Source organism: Vulpes lagopus, chromosome 15, assembly GCF_018345385.1.
Source record: "Vulpes lagopus strain Blue_001 chromosome 15, ASM1834538v1, whole genome shotgun sequence".
NCBI lineage: Eukaryota > Metazoa > Chordata > Mammalia > Carnivora > Canidae > Vulpes > Vulpes lagopus.
The window spans coordinates 7,974,731-8,001,273 of record NC_054838.1 but is presented as its reverse complement, the minus strand read 5'-3'; the positions used below and the strand labels follow the sequence as shown (position 1 = coordinate 8,001,273).

Below are 26,543 nucleotides of genomic sequence, written 5' to 3'. Positions count from 1 at the left end.
TTTTCACTCCACTAAAGTTCTTGGAATCTGGTGTTTTCTAACTTACCTTGTTAATTACAGTGTCTCCCATCACCTTTGATCTGGTTCGTTTGGGGGAGCCTCAGGCATTTTGATTCCTTCTCTTAAAGGTGAGGAAGAATCAAAAGCAAAATCCTTAGAAACAAATAGGATCTTTTGAGATAGGGCTCCGGGGGTTGTTAACTGGGAGATTCCGGACACTTACTCTTTGGTCACAAATAGTTCTTTTCATGGCTCTTTTGAAAGGATCAAAGCAAAACCTGGAGTTTTGAATGGCTTCTCTTTTGTTAAGTCCTTTTATCCTTCACAGTTACTAATGAGCCTTCCAGCAAATTCACCCAAGCTGGAAGAGCTTCTGGTGCACAGTAACTAGAGTATAAACGTTATGCATATGTCCATGTGTGTTGTGTGTGTGTGTATACAAGTGATGCTGTTTCTGGAGTCTTGCGATCTCAAATCTAACTTCGGGCAAGACATTCTCCCCTCGAAATGGCCAAATCTACATGCTACCCGCGGGGCATTTAAGAGTTCAGACCAGGTACTCCTCAACTGAGGAGCTTTGCATTTGGTCATCTCAAGTAGACTTGCGACTTTACAATAGATTTAAATTTACGGAGACGTTGTGAAGATGGTACAGAAAGCTCCCATTCATCCCACATCCAGTTTCTCTCCCTGTTAACTTCTTTTACTGTGGTACTTTCGCCACAATTAATGAACCAAAATTTAAAAATTATCATGAACTAAAGGGTTTGGTTTACTTAGATCCCCTTAGTCTTTTCTAATCTAAGGAACTTTGTTCCAGGATCTCATCCAGGATGCCACGTTAGGTTTAGTTGTCCTATCTCCTTAGGTTCCTCTCGGCTGTGATAGTCTCTCAAACATCCCTTGTTTTGATGCTTTGGGACAGTTTTGAGGAGTATTGGTCAAGGTATTTTGTAGAATGCCAACCCCCGCTCCCCGCCCTGAGATTTGTCTCGTGCTTTTCTCATGAGTAGACTGGGACTGTGGGTTTTGGAGGGAAGAACCACAGACTCAAAATGCACCTTATCAGGGGCGCATGCCATCCACGTGACTTATCTATGGTGAGGTTCATCTGGACCCATCTGGCTGACATGGGATTTGTCAGGTTTCACTCCCACAAAGTTACCCTTTGCCACCTTCCCATACTGTTCTCTGGGCAGCCCACACTCAAAGAGTGGCAGTTCATACTCTACTTCCTTAAGGACAGACTATCTACATAAATTATTTGGAAATCTTTTTATTCTATTTATTTATCTATTCATCCATTCATTCACTCAGTCAGTCACTTAACCTGTACCAGTATGAACTCATGAATATCTGTTTCAGATTTGGGGTTTTAATCCAATACCACTTTGTTGCCTAAATTGTTCTAGCTTTGGCCATTGGGAGCTCTTTCAGATAGCTCCTGTGTTTCCTTGACATACTGCCATCAGTGCTGGGCATGGGCACACATCTTTACTCTCTGGCACCATAAGTGCTCCAGACTCATTTTGAATATTTCCCATCTCAGTCCAAGAATCCGTTTCTCTGAGGATCCCCGCTTCCTTATATTGGAGATTGGTATTAGAAACCAAGATACGGCCACTGAATGTGCTTGTTCCTAGTGGGTGTCATTGTTTTTAGATCTTTACGGTTGGCAAAATGAAGAGATAAAGGTGTGCATACTAATCGATGTATATACCCATATCTACAAATATTATATCAAGATAAACTAGTATATAGTCTATACCGCTAAACTATATCATCGTTTAGTTTATAAACTTAGCTTATAATTTATATAGTGTTTCCAACTCTGATCACTTACCACATGGATCATTCTGCCCCCCACGCCGCCTGCCACTTGCCTGTAACCCCAACTCCCAACAGTGAGAAACGTCTGTGAAGTTTGTTAAACACACCTGTGCCAGGGCCCATGTCTTGAGGTTGATTTAGATGCTCATTTGGGGCCTGGGCATCTGTATTTTAATAAGCTAGATAGATTGAATAACCCCATTATAGGCTCACGGTGCCAGGTACTCATCTTTACAGCTTTTGCCACAATTGCCCTCTGACATCTTTTTATGTCTTTATTTGACATCCTTATATGATTAATGTCTGTCACTCCCTCAAGGCAGTAAGCTCCATGTCTCTGATGCTCATCACTCTGTATCCCCCAGTGAGGGCCCATAGTGCACAGGCACTGTAAATATTTGTTAGACCCGTGAATGAAACTATATACGGCAATAATGGGGGAAAGGAGAAGAAATATGATTTATAGACCCCTTCCTACATTTCCCAACACCTTTCTAGATGCTTTCGAAATACTGTCCAGTTTGGGGATTTGAATCCTGCCTGGCTGACAACAGAATCCAAGCCCTTTCTGTTATGGAGATCCTACCATAGGAAGCCCCTTGTTTCCTGCTTTGCATGTCACTGGAACTGCCACTGGCCCTGATGGAGCTGTGTGGGTGGCCCAGGAGGAGGCCAGAGGGGGAGAAATGGCAGCACCCATTTAGAGTCTTACCGAGGCCCCATTAGGAAATTGACTCCAATTTGGTTTGGGGAGAGCTGTGTTTTTTCCTTCCTTTTCATGCTCACAATGAAGGTGACATTGATTTACAATTCAGTGGGTTGGAGCAGAGAAGGGAGGCTTCTATGGGTGGAAAAGATCAATTAAATGATTATCCCAGCTGCCACACACTAATGCCTTTCTTACCGAGTTTCAGAATCAGGAAGCAGAAGGCCACCGCATTTAGCCTTTTACAGGAAATCTAATTGCCAACTTTGTGATGCCAAGTTTTATTAGATTGGGAAAAGTCAGTGTTAGCGGCTGGCAGTTTTCAGGCACTACAGAAAGCTTCTCACTTTCTGACAAGTTCTGGCCACCTGGATTCAAAATGACCTTCCTCACTTCCTTGGTGGGTGCTTTTGCTGAAGTTTGAGGAATATAACATTTTAAGAAAAGATTTTTTTAATTTATTTGAGAGGGAGCAGGAGGGGCAGAGGGAGAGAGAGAAAGAATCTCAAGCAGACTCCGCAACATGGGGCTCCATCTCACGACCCTGAGATCACGACCTGAGCCGAAACCAAGAGTCAGACACTTAACCAACTGTGCCACCCAGGTGCCCCTGAACATAACATTTTTGCAATTTATATCTTTCTGTGATTTTTATCTGGGTTCTAGGGGCTGGGACTTATTTCTAAGAGCAAGCAGTCAGAATTATATATTGGCTTCCTGACATGTGGCTGGGGATTCTAGCGGTGAGCAAAACCATAGATCCCTGTTGTGCACAGAGGAACATTCCACCTGGAATGTTCTTCCCTGACATCAGTGGGTCCCAAACTGTAGTGTGTATAAGAATCATCCAGAGAGTTTGTTCAAACCCAGACTGCCGGGGCCCGCTCTCAGAGTTTGGGATTCAGGAGGTCTGGACTGAATCCTGAGAATCTGCATGTCTAACCGGTTCCTGTGATACTGACACTGCTCTGGGAGAACCACTGCCCTTTGTCTTTGCGTGGTTTCCCTCCTTTTACCAGTTAGATCTCTATTTACATGTCCCCTCCTTAGAGGCCATTCTTGATTTCCCTACATCATATCCCTCCACCCTTTGCCATGCAGTCTCTATTGCATTTTCTTCATAGCATTTAACAGTCTCTGGTATTAGCTGGCTTGTCAGCTTATCGCCATTCTGTCTCTCTCTCCCACCTCTCATCCTCAATAGAATTAAAGGTACAGGAGAGCACTTTCCCTCTTAGTCTAGAAAAGTACCTGCTACAGAGTACACGCTCAGTAAGTACTTGCATGAATGAAGTCCTCACAAGCATAAGGAGTGTTACAGAGGAGAGACCAAGGAGGCCATGGGAGTGAAACAGGTAGACCTCAGGTGGGACAAAGACATTCCACTGCATCCTACACGGAGCGGTTTCTGGGTGTGGCCGTAACACCTACGTCAAACACTGCACACCGGCGCTTTGCTTGCAAGGGTAGAAGCTGTGCGATTTGTTGGGAGATCACAACAAATAGATATTCAGTCTATCTAGCTTACTAAAATACAGATGCCCAGGCCCCAAATGAGCATCTAAATCAACCTCAAGACATGGGTCCTGGCACAGGTGTGTTTAACAAACCCATCACTTTGGATTTAATTGTTGCATAGCCTTCCCGTGGTCCTGTCCGCATGGGAAAGGGCCATCCCCAGGGCAGATCAGAATTCCCTCAGGCAGGCAGCCAACCCTTGAGCATCTAGGCTGGTCCGCTAAGTTGCCAGGTCCCGATCACCGAGCTTGGCAGGACGCAGGGTCTGAAACCGGCTGCTCCTGTTGACCTTCTTCCTGTCTACACTCGTCCACCCACTGAGATCTGGAACCCACGGCCGTGGGGGCGCCCTGATAGCCTTTTCCAAACCTCTGCAAGGTCACGCGGGGGCTCACACTCTCTTTGAGCTTTGCAGGAGTGAGACCTTTGGGTGGCAACACGCAGATTCCTCCCCTCCATCAGCCTCTCCTAACCGAAGGGCAGGCGTGGCTATGCGCCTCTCTGGGAGGCCGCGTGGGCGCCAGGCCCGGGCAGAGGTGGCCGGAGCCCCGCGGCAGGAGGCGAAGGCGCCCGGGTTCGCTCTGTGTGGCCCCCGCCGGCCGCGCCGCCTTGCTCGGCCTCTGCCAAGCCTGGGCGCGGGGAGCCATCCCCGGTCTGCTTGCCCGGGCCAGCAAAGGAACCGTGGCTTCTTTCCCTCGAGTGTCATGAAGATGTAAGCACGGAGAGTCCGGTTATTTTGGAGGGGACCTGGGGGAGCGTGGCCCTCTTGTCGGGCTGAGGGGCGCCGGCGGGCCGGGGACCAGAAGTGGCTGCTGTTGCGGGGGTGCCTGGGGCAGGGAGTCCGACCCGCGGGAGGGGACTTCAGCTAAACCTAACCCCGGGCCGCACGCGCCTCCGCGGAACCAGGCGCCGGGCCACGCTGCGGGCTGCGGGCCGTGGGTCGGCCGTGCCCATCGCCTCCGCCCGCGGGGCCAGCGCGGGGCTCCCGCCACCACCACCGTTACCGAGCGAAAGCGGCCCTGCCCGGCTGGCGGCTCTGGGCACGGAGTTGCCCTTGTCCGGACGCCCCTTGGCCCAGCCAGCTCCCCTCGGGAGGGCCCGGGGGCGCATTTTCAGAGCAGGTCGAGGGGTTTGTCCGGAAGTTGTCGATGGCCTTAAATACAGTCGCATAGGCCGACAGGTGGGGTGTGTTTCGTCACCTGTGGGCCTCGGCAGGTGCAAATGGGGCGAGCGACTGACCTCTGGTAGGGCCTGGGGGAGGCAGAGGGGCGTATTCTGGAGGCCTCTGCTGTAGGGGGGTGTGTTCTGGGGCAACTGGAAGTGACCTCTCATTCAGCGGGCCCCAGGAGGGGTGCTGCTGCCCCCCCACCCAGGCTGGGGCCTCTTTCTTTTTTTTTTTTTTAAAGGTTATTTATTTATTTATTTACTTATGATAGACATAGAGAGAGAGAGGCAGAGACACAGGAGGAGGGAGAAGCAGGCTCCATGCCGGGAGCCCGACGTGGAGCCCGACGTGGGACTCGATCCCGGGACTCCAGGATTGCGCCCTGGGCCAAAGGCAGGCGCCAAAACGCTGAGCCACCCGGGGGATCCCCCCGGGGCCTCTTTCAAGCCAGCTAGTCGCTGCCTCCCTCCGTGGCTTGCCACTTGGGGCGGGGATCGGTGTGAGAGCTTGCAGTACCCGGCCCAAAGGCAGGATTTCTTTTATGCCTCCTTGCCCTTCAGCCCTGGGGTTCACGTAATCCTGGGGCTAACCATAGTCCTGCTGCTTGTGGTGGAGTGGCACTCTGGCTTGATCACCAGACTGGTCACTTTGGTGTGGTTTACTTAGTTTGCAGAAAACGAGGTAGTTTGTCCCCCTTCCCCCCACACCCAACCCGAAGTCCTAGGTGCCATTCACGTATGAGGCTCAGTAAGAGCTTAGTTTCCGGGGTACAGTGCGCTTCTCCGATTGGCTCAGTGACTGCTGTGTAACTGACTTTAGAATGGGTCACTATAAAGCATCTAAGCCCCCAAAGCATTTGCTTAGGTGAGCAGATATTCCGTGTATCTGAATGGCGTTGGTAGGAACGACACAGGAAAACTCACTGCAGAAAGCTACCTTTTGACGCGTTTTTGAGGCCATTTCCCAGGTGAACCACTCTGCTGAGCAAGTATTTCCATCGCCTTGTGGCCTCCCTCCTCCACCTTGTTGGCTCATAGAAGGTGGAAGGCTGCTGGGATACTGGACACTGGTGTGGCTAACACTACCCAGGCGAGGCACGATTAATGGGGATGTCTTTGAATGGTTATTGTTTTTTTTGCTCCAGGATCTAGACTCACTGCCCTGTAGAAGAGATTCCTTTTGAGGTAAGGTGTTAAAAATAGACATCTCCTAGGAGGAAGCTACGGTATGTTGTTCCGAGCTTTGATGAACACATCTCACAGGCTGCACGGGGATTTCCGTCTCCTGCTGAACCTGGATAGACACCGACCTCCAGTTTCTATTTTCTCTGGAAGAGAAGACTCTCCAGTTACATCCCAGAACTCCCCCCCCCCAATCCTGGCTGTCCAGCGCCCTGCCCTGGTTTTCATAACTGCTGTGTGACCCCAACCCTCCTGCCTGAGATGGCCGGACTGAGGTTGAGTACCTGGGCTGCAAGCGCTGATGCTAAAATTGTATCCAGCTGAGGTCTCCCTTTCTCCATCTGTAAAATGGGAAGAACGTGTGGCTCAGATTATGTTGCGTTCATGAAAGAGCCATTCCAGTTGTAAGCACTGACTGCAGATGGCAGGCTGAGGCCCTTCCGTTGTTAGAACTTTATTATTCTTGAGATGAATCAATCGGGCTTTCTTCCAGGACCTTGTAGAATAAATAGTATCTTTGTGCTCTGGGCCAGGTTGTCCCCCGGGGTAGGGGAGACGCCCCTTCTTTCCTGGGTGCCAGCTTGGTATCTGGGAGTCCTGCTAGTAAAGGCCTATTATAAAAATACAAAACACAAGAAACCTGACATGCCCCAGGCCTGAGAGCTCTGACATCTGGGCTTGGAGAAGGGCCCGAGGCACAACGGCCATTTCTACTGTGGCCAAGTCTCTTGGCCATAAAGTTGCTGAGTAGGGAAGGAGCAGGGCAGCGTTTCCTAGGGCAGGGCAATGCCAGCCACTGCTGGGAACTGCCGGCCCTCCAGATATTTTAAGGCCTGTATTTCTTTTCTTTTCTTTTTTCTTTTTTTAAATTGGAGTTCAATTTGCCAACATATAGCATAACACCCAGTGCTCATCCTGCCAAGTGCCCCCCTCAGTGCCCATCACCCTGTCACCCCATCCCTCCACCACTTCCCCTTCCATTACCCCTTGTTCATTTCCCAGAGTTAGGAATCTCTCATGTTTTGTCTCCCTCACTGATATTTTCACTCATTTTCTCTCCTTTCCCTTTATTCCCTTTCACTAATTTTTATATTCCCCAAATGAATGAGGCCATATAATGTTTGTCCTTTTCCGATTGACTTACTTCACTCAGCATAATACCCTTCAGTTCCATCCACGTCGAAGCAAATGGTGGGTATTTGTCGTTTCTAATGGCTGAGGAATATCCCATTGTATACATAGACCACATCTTCTTCATCCATTCATCTTTCGATGGACACTGAGGCTCCTTCCACAGTCTGGCTATTGTGGACATTGCTGCTATAAACATCAGGGTGCAGGTGTCCCGGAGTTTCACTGCATCTGTATCTTTGGGGTAAATCCCCAGCAGTGCAATTGCTGGGTCGTAGGGCAGGTCTATTTTTAACTAAAGCCTGTATTTCTTGGCCAGCACTCTACCCATTGGGCTGTAGCTCTCTGACCATTTATGAGGGTGTCAGACCTTCTACAGCACCCCTGGGCCTGGTGGCTTTGAGTACCTAGGCCGCCTTTAGTCTTCATTGAGTACCTGTGCGTGCTCACAGTGCTTCACATTTTTTCCTCCTTTGATGAGTAGGCGTGTAGATGAGGTTCTATTATCTCCATTTTGCAGATGAAGAAACTGAGCTTGAGTCTAAGTGATTTACCTGGACCTATATACCTTAAAAGGAGAAGCCAGGGTATTAAAAGATCAACTGAGGCCTTTTAAACACCTTAGAATCGGACTGTGTCCAATCTAGCCGATGGAAAGGGTTCCACAGGAGCTTTACAAAATGAAAGACTTTTATAGGCAGAAGGGAGTGTGGTCAAGGGAGTTTATCAGGCAGGTTACTAACTAGGACTCATCAGGTGATTCCTGACTGGCTGGTTTAAGATGCCTTTCTGGGAGAGGCAAAACTGTAATTAAGTCTCAGTTTGGTGATGTGGGGCTTAGCATAAGTGACTCCGTTTGGGGGCCCATTGTCTTGTTTTCAACACGGGTTTGATCTGACTTCATGCTTGCAACCACTGGACAACATTTTTTCCTTGTCACAGAATACAGAGACGTTTATGGAAGTTATCCTTGATGTGCCGACCATAAACCTGCTTGGTGGTGGGAGGATAAGGAGACCTGCTGCTCCATTTACTTCCCAGGACCCCTTCTTAAGGTCTTCCACCTCCCTCTTTCTAAGTGAAACTATAGGAGGACCCCACCACCTTGTTTTTGCTCTGCCTTTGATCACAGCCCCTCCTGCAGGAAAGGGGACTGTCCGCACCCAATGCTTGGGGTCCTCTCTGGGTGGCTTCTCCTAGGTAAATCAGGCTGCTCTATAATCTTCTCTAGAAACCTGACCCAGGGTTAATCCTTAAACTATCACCCACTACTCAGGCTTCCTGGGCAAAGGAGTATCCTCAAATCATCAACAAGCAGGCACATGGTTTGCATCGGGAGTTGTAAATTGTAATAAGCAATCTACAGGTTACATAGCCACTCACCCGCAGTGGTCCAGGATTGGCCCTAAGAAACCCCAACCAAAACAACAGACCTTTTTAGCATTAAAAAAAAAAAAAAGTCAAAATCAAAACTCTCTTGCTAGCTTGCCAGAGTGTTTGCATTAACTCACCTCAGTCTCTGGCCTTTAAAGCATCAGGATTCCACTGGAGATGTAAATGTTAACAGTAACTCTCACCAGGCGGTCCCTGGCAGTGCTGCCTGCCTGGGACCTAGCAAGCCTGATGGAGCAGAAGGAGAGTCGGGTGAGTTTTGGGCACCTGGATCAGGCTGAGATGGGTCAGGCCTGAAGTCTGGGAAGGGTGAGCAGGGCTGGCCGGTTGGGACATCTTCGGCAGTGGGGGTGGGAGGTGGAGTCAGTGTGGGGAGCCAGGAAGAGCCAGGCAGCTGTGCACCATAAATGTTAGGGAAACCCTCGCCAAAAACCCAGGAGGCCTGTGTGGGAGGAGGGATGAGGCAGCCAAGAGAACCTTTCAGCCAGTATTCCTTGAGCAAGTGCCCCATGACAAGTTCCCCATTAGGTGCTGCAAAGGGACACCATGAACTCACCACTTACCCACTTGGCCCTGTGGATAAACCTCCTCACTCCCTTTACCTGGAGTAACCTAACCTTGGCTGTGGCTCACTCTGTCCCGTCCCTTCACCCACTGGGAGGCAGGACTTGGCACCTCTTGGCCTTCCTCGGAAGGATTCCACTCGCCCTAGAAAGCGCGGGTAAGAGTATAGATTTTATTGAAGATTTCCGAGGGGAGCGTTCAGATTGTGTACAGCTTCCTTAAATGCCTCCAGATTTTGCCTCCGGGGCTTCTTTCTCCTCCCACTCCACAGCATCTCTTACTTCCCGAGCTCCCAGGTTCCAGACCTCCTCTTCCTCTTCTTGAATTCTCTTTTTCTCATGCAAAACATTTCAGCTCTGTCTCCACTCCCCTACATTTGCATCATCTGGCTCGTCATTCTGCATAACAAAGAAACCTCCTTGGGGGAGGGGGTGTGGGAATAAGTAACATAATTTTTCCCAAGTCTCACCTGTGTATACCCAGTGGCATTTAACAATTGATTTTTCAAGGAAAAAAATCCTGATGCTTAGCCCTTGGGGACTTCGGGGGTAATTCCTTCTACCAAGGCTGACTTTAATCTACCCACATGACCTTTCTGAATAGAGTTGGGGAGAGATGTACTATAGTACCCCATTATATCCTGTTTCCTTCATACAGAGCTAATAGGTAAAAATAACCTCAGGATCATAAACAACAGCAAAATGTCATGGAATAAGCGATGAGTTTTGAGTAGTACCACCTTTAGAAAATTTGTTTTATATAATCTTTCAGAAACATATACAATTTTAGAAAGCCTGGATGACACAGAGCAGATCAGTGGGCTTTGCAACTGCAGTAGAGTGAGGGATAGATTATAAAGGGCTTCAAGAAAGTTCTTGGGCTTGGGAGAAATGCCTCTCACCTTGACTGCAGTGATAGTTTTATGGGTGTATGTAGGTTAGAACTCATCCACTTGTGCATTTCAAATATATGCAGGTTGTGGTACGTCAATTAAATCTCAGGAAGAATGGAAAAGGAATTTTAATTAAACAATTTTAAATGTTTTTTAGACTGTTCATCTTTCTAAGTTAAGCTTAAAGGTACATAAGAGCTACATTTTGGCTTCATGCATTTTAAAACACATGGCAAATTCCCCATTAGGGAATGCAAAGGGATGAATTATTTGCCTGCATATTTATTTTTAGGAACACACATTGCCGTATATTTAGGGTTGGAGATAATATAAAAATAATTCCATTTCTATTGGCCTCATTTCCACTATAAATTTAGAATTGTATCAGATCACCACAGGTTCTTTTATCACTGATTCTGTAATTGTGGATAAAGTGGTCTTTAGGGATTCAGGATCACCCCATAAAAGAACACTGGAAGGAGATTAGGAATATCTACTCATACAGATCATATTACTCCTTTCAGAGACTATTTTGAATGATTTTAGGTCAATTTGGTAATGCGAAGTTGAACAACTGAAAAACTGCTCAACGATGAAAGCCCAGTCTTTGTCTAATATTTTATTCTTTATTTAAACAAAACTAGTTCACCCATTCCTCCCATCCCCACCAACCCATTCTTTCTATGAGCTTATTTAAGATTCCACATTTGGGAGAGATGATCTGGTATTTGTCTTTCTCTGACTTATTTTACTTAAGCATATTCCCTCCAGGTCCATCCATGTTATAACAAATGACAAGATTTCATTCCTTTCAGTTGCTGAATAATACTCCTATGTGTGTATCTGTTTCTTTATCCATTTATCCAGTGATGGACCCTTAGTTCGCTTCCATATCTTGGTTATTGTAAATAATGCTGCAGTGCGCATGAGGGCTCAGATATCATTTCAAGTTAGTGTTTTTGTTTTGTTCAGATAAATCCCCAGATGTGGAATTGCTGGACCGTAGGGTCGTTCTATTTTTAATTTTTTGAGGCACCTCCCCACCCACAGTGCACGAGGGTTCCCTTTTCTCCACATCCTCCCAAATCCTTGTTATTTCTTATGTTTTGATAAAAGTTCTCACAGGTGTGAGGTGAACTCTCATGGTGGTTTTGATTTGCATTCCCCTGACGGTTCATGATGATGAGGACCTTTTCGAGTACCTGTTGGCCATCTGTATGCTGCTGTCTTTGGAAAAACGTCTGTTCAGACCTCCTGCCTAGTGTTTAATCAGATTCACTTTTTTTGTTATTGAGTTGTAGGATCCCTACAATCCCTAATAGATTGTGGATATTAGCCCCTTAATGAGATACATGATTTGTAAGCAAAAATTTTCTCCCATTCAGGGAGTTGCCCTTTTTTGTTGATGATTTTCTTTGTGCAGAAGCCTTTTAGTTTAATGCAGTCCACTTGTTTATTTTTTTTAATCGAGGTGTCATTCACATACAATATTAGTTTCAGGTGGACGACAGACGGTGATTCAGTATTTGTGTACGTTGCAAAACCGTCACCCCAGTAAGCCCAGGGATACAACAGCACGCAAAGTTAATACGCTATTACTGACTGTATCCCTCATGCTGTACCTGATCTCTCCTGATTTCTTTAAGTGGAAGTTTGTATTTCTGATCCTCCTTCACCTGTTCACCCTCTTCCCCCTTTACCTCTGGCAACCACCAATCTAGGAGTCTGCGTTTGTTTTTGCTTTTTTTTTTGCCATTGCTTTTGGTGTCTGATTCTATAGATCATTGCCAAGACCTGTGGCAAGGAGCTGACCTCCTTGTTTTCTTCTAAGACTTTTATGGTTTCAGGTCTTACATTCAAGTCTTTAATCCATTTTGAGGTACTTTTTTGGGTATGCTGTGCAGTGGTCCAGTTTCTTTCGTTCGCATGCGGCTGTCAAATGTCTGTTTTTATGCGGATACCATACTGTTTTGATTACTCTAGCTTTGTGATACAGTTCGAAATCAGACTGAGTGATGCCTCCAGCTTTGTTCTTTCTCAAGACTGCCTTTGCTCCTCAGGTTCTTGTGTGGCTCCATACAAATTTCAACATTGTTCTCTTCCTAAAGTGAAAAACATCATTGCAATTTTGACAGCAATGGCATTGAATGCGTATTGGGTAGTATGGACATCTTAATGGTGTCTTTCCAATCCATGAGCATGGAATATCTTTCCATTTGTGTCTCTTTCAATTTTTTTTTCTTTCTTTCAATTTCTTAAGATTTTATTTATTTAGAGAGAGCACTAGGGGCAGAGGAAGAGCAGAGGGGGAGGAAGAGGAAGGGCAAAAGAATCTCAAGCGGACTCCATGCCCAGCAGGGAACCTTGATGTGAGCTGGGTCCCACAACCCCGAGATCATGACCTGAGCCCAAACCAAGAGTCAGATGCTTAACTGACTGAGCCACCCAGGTGCCTCTCTCTTTCAACTTCTTTCACTAATGTCTTCTAGTTTTCAGTATACAGGTCTTTTTACCTTGGTGGTTATGTTTATCCCCAAGTATTTTGTTCTTTTTGATGCAATGGTAAATGGCATTGTTTTCCTTACAAGTAAGGGCTACCTTTAACAACCAGGTTGCAGATTCCCCTAAAATTGAGCCATCAACTCTCCTGAGGCAGTACGAGCCTACTCTAGGGGACCATTGTGTATTTTGTGTGTGTATGTTTGTTATCTTGGGAAATAGCACTTAAACACTCACCATCAAGTGGGTCCTGCTTCTGTGCTCCTGGAAATTGTCTCAGCAGAATGTCCCCTACCAGTTTTCATTCTGTACCTTGTGCTCTGACTGGTCTGAAAGATAGAGGAAACACCATGGTGATCTCATGGACTTTATAATCTAGGCAGTGAAGGGGAACAGATTTATTCACCCATTGCTTCTACCCATCTGTCCACTCCTCTCCCCATGTAATCATTCACCTATCCTTTCTCCCACCTACCCATCCATATGTCCACCCATCTGAACATTCACCCGTCTGTTCCTTTATTTTGCTTCCACTCACCCACCCATTTACCCTCCATTAAGTCAATACGTATTTGTTTATGAAGCCCCTGCTGTGCACCAGGCATTGTGCTAGTGTTTCAAAGATGTTAAAAAATTTGTTCTTTTAGAGTAGCCACGATAAAAATCGCATGCAAAGTGCTTTTGGATCCAAGAAGAAGGAAGCAGTAACTCTGTGTTAGGAGTGAAAAGTGGGTTGGGAATGGCCTTATAGGGGTTGACCCTTGGGCTGGGTTTTAGGACACCACCCCAGGCAGTGGGGTAGTGGTGGCACTACTAGCAGAGAAGACTGTGCGCAAGGGTATAGGGCTCGGGGAGCCAGCACACAGGATGTGGGAAGTGTGAGGACCCCAGGATTTCTGAAAAGGGAGAGAAGGCTGGTGATCGGGTTTGGTTTCTGGGAGAAGGGGACATCCTCCCAAGTGGAGGGGATGAGGGAGGACACGCCAGAACAGTGAAACCTAACCCACCAGTGGGGACTGAAGGTTAGTACAGTACGGAGCCTGTAGTGTGAGCCAGGGACCAGCGGGATCTGTAGTTGGGGGCATGCAGACAAGACAGGAAAGAAAGAAACATTTAAAGGTACCATGTGTGTGCCAGGCACTGTGCTAAGCACGTTAGAAACAGGTCAGTTCTCACAATAGGTACAATAGTCCTTTCAGTAGGTAACAGATGAATAGCCCATTTTCCAGAGTTGAAGCTGAGGCTCGGAGAGAAGTGGTTTGCCCATGGTCACAGAGCCCTGGTGTGCTCTGTATCTAAACATTTTTGAGGTCTTCTATCCACTCGATCCTGTGAAGAGGAAATGGAGGTGTCAGAGATCACGCAGGACTCTGAGGTCTTGGGCCTGGTGGGGCCGAAACTCCTGGGGGAGTGGGGGTGGGATGGGGGTGCGGCACCTATTAGGCTGAGCTGAGGCCTTTGGTCTGGATGGGGTGGCTGGGAGCACCATCACTGGTTCCCCTTTACCCGCAGTCTGCAGAGTGAAGGGGGTGCTGCGGAGGTTTGGAGGCGGATGGAGGCTACTATGTGAAAGGTGTGCTTACCAACAGCCTGGAGAGAGGCCCGAATTGTCACTCAGGTTGTTGTCCGTGCCTTAGGTGTGGCTGCCGAGCCAGGCATCTCTGAAAAGCTCTTGTGGAGTTTTGGGATGTTTGGTGTCAAAAAGGGTGTTTGTGTCAGTGGCCCCTGCCTCTGGGAAGGGCCTGATTCCCCTCCTAGCCATAGCGGAAGCACACATGTAGTTAGTAGCTAACGCACATAGGAAGGGAGAGAAAATACTCGAGAACTTTCAGGTGGGCTCAGACCTTTGGCTTTCTTGGGGCCACCAGACCTGTGGTTGAATGTGGTTCTGGTCCTGCTCCGAAGTCTGCAGTGGGTGAGAGGAAGTATTGCAGGGGGGTGCCCGCTTTGGTTCTGAAGCACCCAGGAAGCATTCCAGCCCTGATCCTTAGGTGGCCTTACTTGACTTTCCAGGGAGGACCGAGGGAGACTTGGATACACATTTTGCTGTTGTGAGAGGTGCTGTGGGGCTGGGCGTCCTGGGTCGAGTGGAGTGTCCCCTTCTATTAGCTGTATGACTTAACCTTGTAGAGCTTCTGTTTTCCAGTATGTGATGTGGAGATGGTCATTCATTTATTCAATAAATATACTTAGGAAGCACCTACTATGTGCTAGACACTCTGCTAGATGTTTGGGGAAATGCGGTGAGTAGAACAGATAAGAATTCCTGTCCTCTGGGATCTCCCACTCCAGTGGGGAGAGATTGTAGATGAGATCACAGGTATAAGACGGCACCCAGCAGGCCCTCAACACAAACACACACCCCCTCTGGATAGGAGGAAGTGAAGAGGACAGTGCTGCGTGTCCCGAGAAGTGTGGTGCGGAGCATCGCCTGGTCCAGGAGAACAGAGGGGCAAGGAAGGGGGTTGTAGGCATTCCTCCATGGGGTGGGATAAGCAAGAACCTGTGTGCTCATCCTTGAGATCTCACCAGTCCATCCCAGCGTGTTCACCACCAGCCTGGTTTATTTTTCTGAAGGCACAGTTTCAAAACCTCTGGTGTTGCTGTGCACGCCCACCTGTGGCTGGCCGGTGCTCCTGACAGACAATGCCACCATTGAATGGCCGTGGGCCTGTTCCCAGGCCTAGCCCTTGGATCTGCTGTGCAGAGTCCCGGGCCAACCTTGCCCGGCTCCAGACCAGAAGAACTGGGGCACCTAACCTCCTGAGCATTGCCCGATTCACAGACAGCCATGCAGTGGTAACTCGTGTTCTATTGGCATTTCAGTTTTTACCGTAGTGACGCTGCTGTGAAATCACGTTTGCTTTGTGCTTGGGTGACATGGGGAAGTGTCAGCTCCTCCTTAGAGCTGTGAGTCCTGAGTGAGAAGCGGCCAGCTCTGTTTCCAGGGGCAGGAGACGGTGACACTGTAATGGCCATGATGCAATCAGCCTTGCCCTCTTGCTGCTTTTCCCACACTGCCAGGACAGTTGACCTTCTGTGAATTGTGGTTCCTGTGTGGACCTCTCTGTAGCAGTCTAGCGTTCCTAGGAGCCAGAGTCACTGCTTTTAAACCCTGCATATATTTCGGGTGACATCCGGAGAGTCATTTCAGCTTGCCTAGCCTCAACTTTCTCATCTGTGGAGTGGGGGAAATTATTTCTTGCTCACAAGCCAGTGGGGCACTAAAGGAGTCCGTTGTTTGCAAAGTGCTCACGTTGTGAGTGATGGTCTTCAGGGTAATTGGGATCCTGGCCAGCACTTTTACGATGTGCCAGGCATTGTTAGACCCTCTCATTTCCATCTCAGAAAAACCTGAATAGGTGGTTGATCCATTTTACAAAGGAGGAAATTTAGCTCAGATAGTTTAAGTCACTTGCCTAGGATTATTCTGCTGGGAAGTGGTCAAGGCGTGGCTGGAACTAAGGCGGGTTGACTCTAGAAGTTGTTCTTTTACTTGATTCGTCGTAGACATTTGACTGATGGGAGTTGCTGTCCTATACAAGACTACAGTATGAGCAGAACCCAGTGCAGGTGGGTGCTCAGACAGTGTTGGCTTAATGCGTCCAGGGGTGCACGTGGCTCCTAAGCAACTGAGCTTGACTTGCTAGTCAGAGCTCAAGTAGGAGTAAAGATGGTGCCAGGATATGAAGGAAGGTGGAAATCCTGAGGGATGAAATCCAGCAGTGGGCTCCTCCCTCCCAACGCTCCTATCTTCTGGCTCCGGAGAGGGATGCATATAAATAAGTTCATGTGACCCACGTTACAAGAGGTATGTTGAGAGTTGAGCTGGCAGGACCATTCTGCAATGTGCTCGGGTAGGGAATGGAAAACCCAAGCACATCTCACTCAGTGCTCCCAGAACCCAGCTTTTTTTTTTTTTTTTTTTTAAAGCATCCTTACTGGTCTGGAGACTGGCCAAAAAGCCTTCCCTTCTGAACCTTGGAGCAGCTCACAGGTGTGCCACAGAATCCTTCTACTCCTGTGTATCTGTCGGAGAAGTCTCTTTGGGATTCTTGCATGAACAGTAACTTTATACTCCATTTTAAAGGATTCTGGATCTTTTAAGGAAGGTTCAATAGGCCCTGAAGGCATCCTTATATGCATCAAAACACTATTATTCATAGTAATTCTGTGGGCCTTCAAGAAGAAGTAAAATTAGATTAATTTAAAAAGCACGGATCATAATAACCCATGTGGGAAAAATTCCCAATAGAATAGCTAAATATGTGTAGCTTTCCGAAGTATAAACTCTCAGCAATCTAGAATGACTTATTCCCCTCAAACTTGGCCAAGTGTTCATTAATTTGAATAATAATAACCACCCCTTATTTCATGCCATGTGCCAGACACTGGGCTAACCACTTACATACATGCCCTCATTTAGTTCATAAAGCGACCCCGTACATCACGGCTGCACAAGTGAGGGACACGGATGCTCGGTGGGGACATGACTCACCAAGGCCACCCAGCTGGTAAGAGGCAGAGCCAGATCCCTGCCCTGGTCCGTGCCAGCTCCTAGGACTGTAGACACACTGCCCTTGTGATGACTACAGTTGATAGAAAATCCACAAATGACCTGAGTAATGCATCAGATGGCAAAGATGGGGGTGGAAGGAGAGTCCTTGCCCTTCAGGGTGGGCATCTGGTGGGCACCAAGGACGCTGAGCAGAACTGGACTATTCTGCAGGAAAACCAGGCAGCGGGGCTGGTGGCCTGGCTGGGCCCCTCCTCTGCTGTGTGATCTTGAGCAAAAAAGATTGAGTTCTCTGTGCTCCACCCCTTTCTCCAATGTGTAGGGACCATTTGAAATGGGCCCATTTCACCCATTGGAGCTTTTCAAGGCAGTGGTTTTACATGAAAGCAGGCATCTACATTGAGAGAGGGGAAGTGGGGGGGAAAAGCCGGCAGCTACTTTGGCAAAGCCCATGACCCATCCCAAGCGGCCAAAGGGTTCCGTGGACCTGTGGCTACACCTGTGGAGTAGGTGCCGTGCTCCTTGCAAGATGCTGGGGACGTAGCAGTGACTGTGTTTCCAGCTTTGCCCTTGGTGCATTTTGGTTTTCTTCAAATTGCTAGTAATTGAACGGTCCTTCCTTGTGGTATTCAGATACTGAGGGACACTCCATCTGGTGCAGTATCATGTTTATTATTTTATTATTTTTATTTTTTAAGATTTTATTTATTTTTTCATGAGACACACACACACACACACACAGAGGCAGAGACACAGGCAGAGGGAGAAGCAGGCTCCATGCCGGGAGCCCGACAGGGGACTCATTCCTGGGTCTCCAGGATCACGCACTGGGCTGAAGGCAGACACTAAACCGCTGTGCCACCGGGGCTGCCCCAGTATCATGTTAGACTTCAGAGCCATCAGAACTAAGTCGCGTCACCACATACCGCCTAGTCGTGGAAATACTGCGGCCGACGTCTGGAGCCAGGCCCCCTGGGTGGAGGCCCGACGGTGGCGGTTCCTTTCTGATGGACTGCACACCGCCTCTGCTGCGTGACTGGTGTGCTCTAACCTCCACGCTGGCACTTCCGTGTCCAAGGGGTACATTTTATTCTCTTCCTCCTGGAAAGGCTACCCTCGTGCCATCCGCCGCCTTCGGGGGCCATCAGGCTGTCCGGCAGGTTGGTCTGGGTCTACAGCTCCGTGGCTAATGGTACCGACTTTTGGCGCGTTGCTCTGTGAAGTTGTTCTTGGGTTTCCTAGAGGGCTACCCCCACCCCTTCACTGAGGGCTAATTGCAGTATAAATTTAGCAACAGTCTTCTTCCCGTTGATGTAACACAGTGCAATTATTATTGGTTTTCTTGTTACAGCTAATAATCAGGTTTTTTTTTACTTCAATTGATCTGTCAAAAGTCTCCCTCTTTGATTCCAGCCTCTGCGATACGGAGTGATGTGGAGTTCTAAGCAAACAAATGACGCAGCCCTTGAAAATCTGTCAGGGGTAATAAGTGAATCAAAACGAATTCGCTCGTCAGCTGTCACTGCCTTCCTTCCCCCTTTTATCTCTTCAGGCCTCTGACAGCAGCTTTTGGAGTGCTGGCTCCCCTGTTGCAGGGGGTTGGGGGGGTGCAGACAGTGAGATGAAGGAAGCAGAGCGGAAAAGGCTCCTCAGATACTGGTGTGAAGTTATTCTAGAGCTTTGGCCCTGGAGGTGAGACTGGTCGTTGTATTCTTTCCTACTGTGCAATTCTTTATCTTTTCTTTCCTTATTATTTTTTTTTTTTTGAGATTTTATTTATTCATGAGAGACACAGAGAGAGAAAGAAAGAGGCAGAGACACAGGCAGAGGGAGAAGCAGGCTCCATGCGGGGAGCCCAATACGGGACTCGATCCCGGGACCCTGGGATCACGCAGGGTCCTGAGCAAAAGGCAGACGCTCAACCACTGAGCCCTCCAGGTACCTGGAGTTCTTTTTCTTGTCTGTTGCTACTAAGAAGCTCAGAACAAGGATCAGTGGGCGTCAGGGTAGGAGCATCAGCAACCTCAAGCCTCAAGAACATGGGGGCATGGTGAGGCTCTGGAGCGATGGATTCTAGAAACCAGAAAACTGGACGGGAAGATCTGCATGCTTTAGCCCTTGCTTAGAATCTTGGAAATGCACACTGCTGCATTTTTGCAAGTTGCCTGCTCTGATGGAGTCCCTGATTACAGATATTGTGAGTTGATTTTCCAAGGATGCCTCCCGAAAGATTGGCACTCACTGCATGAGCCACTGAAAGAGCAAGTGAGAAAGATGGGGCTGAATTATGCCCAGGCTTAGCATGGCCTCTGAACACAGAGCCTCCCAATAAATGCAGGTGTTTTCTCGTGACTTCTTTAAGAAGTCGAGAGGAGAGCGGAGGGGAAACTCCAGATAGTTAATGATTCTCATTGGATGGGTCCTGATTAATGAGCTTGGGCCATGGAGTGATTTATTTTCTCTGTCCCTTCCTCTTTGAATCAATAAGGAGATTTGAGATTCCAGTGTGAGAATTTGCTGACAGCCTCCATTATTATTTATCTCAAATGTTATCAGTTTCCCAGAGATTTGCCCTCTTGCTCTCTGTTCAGCTCAACCTGGCAACTGCATCCTTCCCTGTGGCCCAGTGTCCCTACCTGGGGAGGTGCTACTGAGCAGCAAGGACGGGTGGGACCTGGTCTCCGCCCACATCTGGTGGGAAGAGTGGGAAGGTGGTGGCAGTGTGCACCGTATCTGCAATCTCTGCGTCAGGGGCAGCTCAGGATACACTTGGGAAATCCGGAGTGACTTGGTGGAGGGACTGATCTAGGAGTGGAGCCTTGGTGAGTGACCCCAGGTGGAGGGACTCAGGCAGGCAAGGTGGCATGAATTCAGAGGTAGGCAAGTGCAAAGTTGAGTCTTCCTGAAGGTGATCGCGATTATTGCTCCTGGGCATTTGGTACGGTAGGCCTGTTATCTCATTCCGTCCTCCTAACAGACTGGCAGGTCTTTTCTGTAAAGAGCCGGATAGTAAATATTTGGAGCTTTGTAGGCCAAAAGCTCTCTGTCACAACTACTCAGCTGTGCTCCTGTGGCATGAAAGCAGCTAAAGATGACAAGTGAGTGTGGCTGTGTTCCAAAAGAGCTTCGTTTACAAAAACATATGGTCAACTGGATTGGGCCTGGGTCACGGGTTACCAGTCTGTTTTATTATGCATTTGATATAATCCCCGTTTTATGGAAGGTAAGACTGGGATACAGAAGGGTTCATAGAAACTTGCTTGTCCAGAGCCGAGAGCCAACTTGACTTGGTCGTTTCCAAACCCCATCCTCTTAGCCTCCACGTACACTATCTTCCCCCATGAGGGTTGGACACGGTCTGGGGAAGAGTGGGTGGATTAGACTGCCGTGAATAGCAGTGTAAAAAGTCTAACTTTAGTTCAGTGGAAAGTGTGGAGCCGTTGATGATTTTTTGAGCAAGTGATAGGATTAGAGCTGTGCTCTGGGGAGACTAAGTTGGCATCGTGTGTAGGTAGGCTGAAGTTGAAGGAAGGGCTCTTCTTTTAAATAGTTGTGAGAAATAAAAAAAAAAATTAGTTTGGAGTAGGGAAGTTCAGTTCTTTGGCAAAGCCATTTCTGACCCCAGTAGAACTTTAAACAGATGCCCACAGGGCCTTACCATGGCTCCAAGGTGTGTGTATGTGTGTCCGTGCGTGTACATATGAGTATTTATTGAAAGAAGGTTGCTTAACGTTCGTTTCCTTTGGATTGTGTGGACACAGAGAGGACTGGTTTTAGAGAGTAGATCTATTTTGAAGTACCTTTAACCTCCAGGAGGACAATGAGCAGGGGTACCAGCATCTCCTTCCACTCAGTAGTGTCCTTATCCATGACCCCTTCTCCCCTCAGCTGATGGTCTTGGAGCAGGTGGCTGTAAGCTTTGGAATGTTTTCACAGTCCCTGAGACATAGCTTGTGGGATCCCTGCAGGGCTTGAGGGCATTGTGGGTGCCTCTCCTAGCAAGGAAAGGAAACCTTGCTCTTTGAACCAGCCTGGCCAGTTTCTGACCAGCCTTTCTTTGTCTACCATAGTTTGTGATTCCAAAAGGCGGATGCTTGACTCCTGAAATTATACCTTGTGAAGGAGAAAGAGAGTGAGTCCTTGAGTCATTTGTGTCCTGGAGGTCCAGGGTAGAGGCTGGGCTGGTTTTGTTATGCCCCATTTTATAATGCATAGTATAATCATTACAAATCTGTAATTATTTTATTTACTGAACACTTAGCATGTGGCGCATTCTGTGTTCTTTATATATATGAGCTCATTTTATTTTCATAATAGCCTGATGATGTAGGTAGTATTATCTGCATCGTACAAACAAAAACACTGGGCCAAAAAGTACAGAGGTAAATGGCATCATGACAGCTAAGATTTAAAGCAAGTGTGTTGATTCCGAAGCTCCCCTCTTTACCATCTCACTCCACTGTCTCCACCTCCTAACCCCCATTGTGGGTTAGGCTCGGGGCTTCTAAGTCTTCCCAACCACCTTTTGAAGTAGGCCTTATTATGCCCATTTTACAGCTGAATAAAGTGAAACTCAGAAAAGTTATGTAATTTGCCCAAGGGCATTGAGGCAGCAAGGGCTAGAACTAGGTTTTGGGTTTTTACTTATTTTTAAATTCTTTCGGTAAGAACATAACTGAATAGAAGAATGAGCCTAGGATAGGAGGGTGTCCTGGAGAAAGTAACTGATTTGAGTAACATTGGTATTTGTATTCAGAGAAGCAGCAGAGTGGGACATCTGAGGGATTCTAGAGTCAGCCCGAGTTCAAATCCTGGCTCTGCCACTTACTTATGGTCTTGGACAAGTGGCTTTACCTCTCTACATTTCAAATTTCTCCTCTGAAAAACAGATACGCTAGTAGTATCTACCTCATAGAATGAGGATTAAATGAATACATGTGAAATATTTATACCAGTGTCTGGCACGTAGTAGGCACTCTGTGTTGGATATTAAGTTTCTACTCTGTATAAGGCCCTTTTTTTCCAAAAAAATTTTTTTTAAAGATTTTATTTATTTGAGGAGAGATGGTGGCGGGGGAAGAGTAGAGGGAGAGGGACAAGCAGACTCTGTGCTGAATGCGGAGCCCTACCTTGATGTGGGCCTTGATACCACGACCCTGAGATCTTGACGTGAGCTGAAATCAAGAGTCAGATGCTCAACCGACTGAGCCACCCGGGTCCCCTTTTCCAAATGTTTCATCACTCAGTCCTCATAATAAGGGACAAGTAGATGTTATTGATCCCAATTTCACAGATAAGAAAGCCTAGCCTCAGCAAAGTTAAATAGCTTGGCCGAGGTCCTACATCCATTCATCCACAGATACGTATCGCGAACTAATGTGCTAATGCTGTAGGCACCTTGGATACATCACAGAACAAAACAGGTCTAAATCCCTACCCCGTGGAACCTCCAGAACTGGGACTTGAACCCAAGTCTGCCTTATTTCCTTTTAATGTTTTTTTTTTTTTCTCTTCCTTTTATAACAATTCAATAATCATTGCCATTTAGGATTGGCCATTTAATGACCAAAATGGTGCCCCACTTCCTTAGCTTTCTCAGTGCTTACAAAATTGAAAATGATGGTGCTTTGCTAGACTTTTGATCTCTGACAACTTGGGAATCCTAGGGAAGGAAAGTAACATGGATTTCAGGATTAGATACCTTGGACTCAGCTGGGAAATAGACCCATCCTGCGGTGTGCCTCTTTGGCAGTGGGTCTCGATGAAGCCGCTGGGACGGGGGGCGGTGTCTATTCTCAGCTCTTGATGAAGTGGAAAGTGCAGCCCACCTTGACCCATCTCAGGATGAGGCTCTCGCCATCTCAGGTGGGTGCTGCCTCCCAGAAGGGTGGCTGCCTCCCAGAGGCCAGCCCCTGGCCTGCTGTCCCCATTCTGTGATCCCTGGCAGTGGGCGGGGGTGGGGGGCAGCGCCCCTTGTGTGAGATTACTCTGGGCTTGTTAGAAGGACAGAGTGGAGGAGGGCCCGGATGAGGGTAGGCCTCCCACTGCTCTGGGAGTCACACACAAGGTCTCAGAGATAAACGATCACCTCCATCATTTTGGTGGAGACGTCGTATGCGTTAGTATATGAACTTCTTGCTACTAGTTTGTGGATGAGTCGAGGTGGCATGTTCCCTTAGAGCCGTCATTTGTTCCCATCACTGTAGGGGTGGGGGAGAGGTGTGATGTGTAGGGCCTGCACGTCCCTCCGCAGACTCACAAACCTGTCCTAGAACCTAGCACTCACAGTCGATGAGGCTTCTAATTCTGTTTGTGTTTTGGCTTATTTCAGTTAGGGAGAAAGTTTCCAGGTGAGTTTTCTTGTGCATCACTATAGGCCTGTTTTGAAAGTAAAAGATCCTCTTGTGCGGACAGAGAGGAGCAGGTCTGTGACAGAGGAGCACATCCGGTGTCCCCTAAAGGGGTCTGCTTTCCTGATCCCACAGGTGGCCCAGCCTCTGCCTTTCAGGCTGCTGTCCACACCCATGCTGTGTTTTTGTTTTGTTTTAAGATTTTTATTTATTTCTTCATGAGAGGCACAGAGGGAGAGGCAGAGACATGGGCAGAGGGAGAAGCAGGCTCCTTGCAGGGAACCTGATGTGGGACTCGACCCCGGGATCATGCCCGGAGCCCACTGAGCCACACAGGTGCCCCCCATGCTGTGTTTAAATATGTTGGAATTTGCCGGGTTTTTAAAATTGTTATTAGTCCTAGAATCCCAACAGTGAAAATGATGCTTTTAAATTAAACCGATTACATTTGAGCTGATTGCGAGGTCATCAATAACGCCACTCACACACGAGTAATTGAAGGGCTCTGTGTTGGTGAACTTGGCTTCTTTACAAGGGACCCAGGCCCCTGAGAGCTCTGCTAACTCAATAGCCCTCCTTACCCTGAAATGGCCCATTAAAAGAGGCCTGTTGGGTGGCAACCTCCCCATACGTTTTCTCAATAAAGAGAAAAAGATGGGAAGGGGTGGGGTGGTGGCAGCAGCGGGCTGGGGGAGGCTCCCCTTGCATTTCGAGCCACAGCCTCTCAAAGCCGTCTGGAGCAGACTGTTTAGTTCTGTGTCCCCGTCCCATTCAGGCCTTTGCATGCTTTGAAGCTTTCTTTAGCTTTTCCCTGCGTCTTGATGGCAGATCTCTCAATAGGCAAAAGCCCAGCCTGGGGAGCTGAATGGTCCCTCTGCACCGGGCTCTGCATGTTAATGGCACTGGCTGGCCCAGGACAGTGCGCTGGCGGGACGGGGGTGACTGCACAGCCCCCTGCGGCTGCCTCCGACACAGAGCCAGGGTCTGAGTCTGTTCCTAAAGTTGCCTGTTTGCTTTTCTTTTGCAGATCTACACGGACTGGGCCAATCATTATTTAGCCAAATCAGGCCACAAACGCCTCATCAAGGACCTCCAGCAAGATGTGACGGACGGCGTCCTCCTGGCTCAGATTATCCAGGTTGTGGGTAAGAGTGGGTTTGACTCTGGGATCGAGGAGTTACAGTGGAGACCCAGAAGGGGACGGGGCTGGACACGGGGCCTGGAACCCTGAAATCTCCCAGGAGGATACAGCATTTCTGTTGCATGTGATGACGGTTTATTTGATAATGTCCCATGCTTGGGGAGCATGGGTACCAGCTTGCTTTTCCTGGTAAGAAGACCCTCTTGATGCTCTCAGCAGAAGGGTTAGAGGGAAGTCTGAGGAGGGCTCTCTGTCCCTTTCTTGCCTCCTGTCTTTCTGGTTCTCCCTTCCCCCGTCTGATGTTACTTTTTTTTTTTTTTTTTTGTGGATTACTTTGGAAATATTTACCAAAAACAAACCAAAAAAATGTACCACAGGAGTGGTTTAGTCCTGCCAACTCTAACTGGGTCCGAGAAATCAAAGGATCAAACTTCACAGAGGGTCGGCTCTGGTTTTAACACTGGGGGAAGGGATTTGGGGGCCGTGTGCCGGGAAGAGTGGGTTCATCCCGGGAAGGCAGGTGGGCACAGGCTGGACACAGATCTGCCTTGAGCCTTAAGGCTTAAAGGGAAGCGTCCCCCGCAGCCCTGCCCGAGAGCTCAGACTGAGGAGGCAGGAGGTCAATTAGATGGCATTAGGCTGATTGTTGTCGCTGGCAGCTATGGTGGCGGCCTCACGCCAAAGGAAAAGGCACAAGGACAGAAGCCCCAGCCCCTTGGGTGTGCGTTATTGTGGGAAAGTTGTTTATCTTTCAAGTCGGAAAAAAGTGGCTTTTTATAGTTGTGGCCCCACTCACATCTGTGGAGATTGTACCTGGAAACACAGGCAAGTTGAGTTGGCCTTAGCTGGAAACTTTTGGACTGCCGCTGCCACTCAGATCCAGGTATCCCTGCTGTCCTAAGATTGATTTCTGAAGACGGGCTTGTGCTGGCTCCCCTTCTTTGTCTTTCTTCCCACCCTGTGTTAGTTGTCTGTTGCTGTGTAAACACATTGCCACAGACTTAGCACGTGTGTATTATCTCATGGCTTCTGGGCGTCGGACGTGCAGGCATGGCTTAGGTGGTGTCTCTGCAAGGCTGCAGTCAGGATGTTGGCCCGGCTGAGTCCTCACGTGGAGGCTTGACTGGGGAAGGGGCCGGTTTCACTCTGCGTTGGCAGATTCATTTCCTTGCTATTGTAGGAGGTGGTGAGCCCTGACTTCTCACTAACTATTGGCTGGAGGTCTTAGCTCTTAGAAGCCCCTCTCTGCTCCTTGCCATGTGGGTCTTCCAGTGTAGTTGCTTTGATTGAGCAGCAAGGGAGAAAGTTTCTAGAACGAATCGGCTAGCAAGTTGTCATCTTCTGCTTGTGCAACATGACTGGGAGGGTACCATCCCATCGCCTTTGCCACATGTTGTTGGTTACAAGCAAATCCTTGGTTCTATCGTATTCAACGAGGCAGGGGGTGGTGGTGGTGGTGGTGGTGGTACAAGGGCTTAGAATTAACCAGGAGGATCGTTGGGGGTGACCTAGAAGTCTGTCTGCTATACTTCTTCCTTTTCCTCCTCTTCCTCTTTCTACTTTTTTTTTTTTCTCCAGCTCTTCTCAGGATGGAAGTTATTAGAACTTTCATGGTTCTAGAAACCACTGCTGACACCCAATGTTACATTGGTTTCAGG

At 48.1% G+C, this 26,543-nt stretch overlaps 1 protein-coding gene across 9 annotated transcripts in view; it reads left to right on the top strand.

Annotated features, from left to right (window-relative positions):
- The window catches only part of NAV2 (neuron navigator 2), a 396,930-nt gene that overhangs the window by 95,503 nt on the left and 274,884 nt on the right, over positions 1-26,543 (top strand). For 8 of the 9 annotated variants that reach the window (XM_041729744.1, XM_041729743.1, XM_041729751.1 and 5 more), the window contains exon 2: positions 24,772-24,889. In XM_041729744.1, the coding sequence (XP_041585678.1) occupies positions 24,772-24,889 (118 nt within the window). Of the gene's footprint in view, positions 1-20,142; positions 20,217-24,771; positions 24,890-26,543 lie in introns of those variants that run through there. The other variant, XM_041729748.1, reaches the window with a different exon arrangement.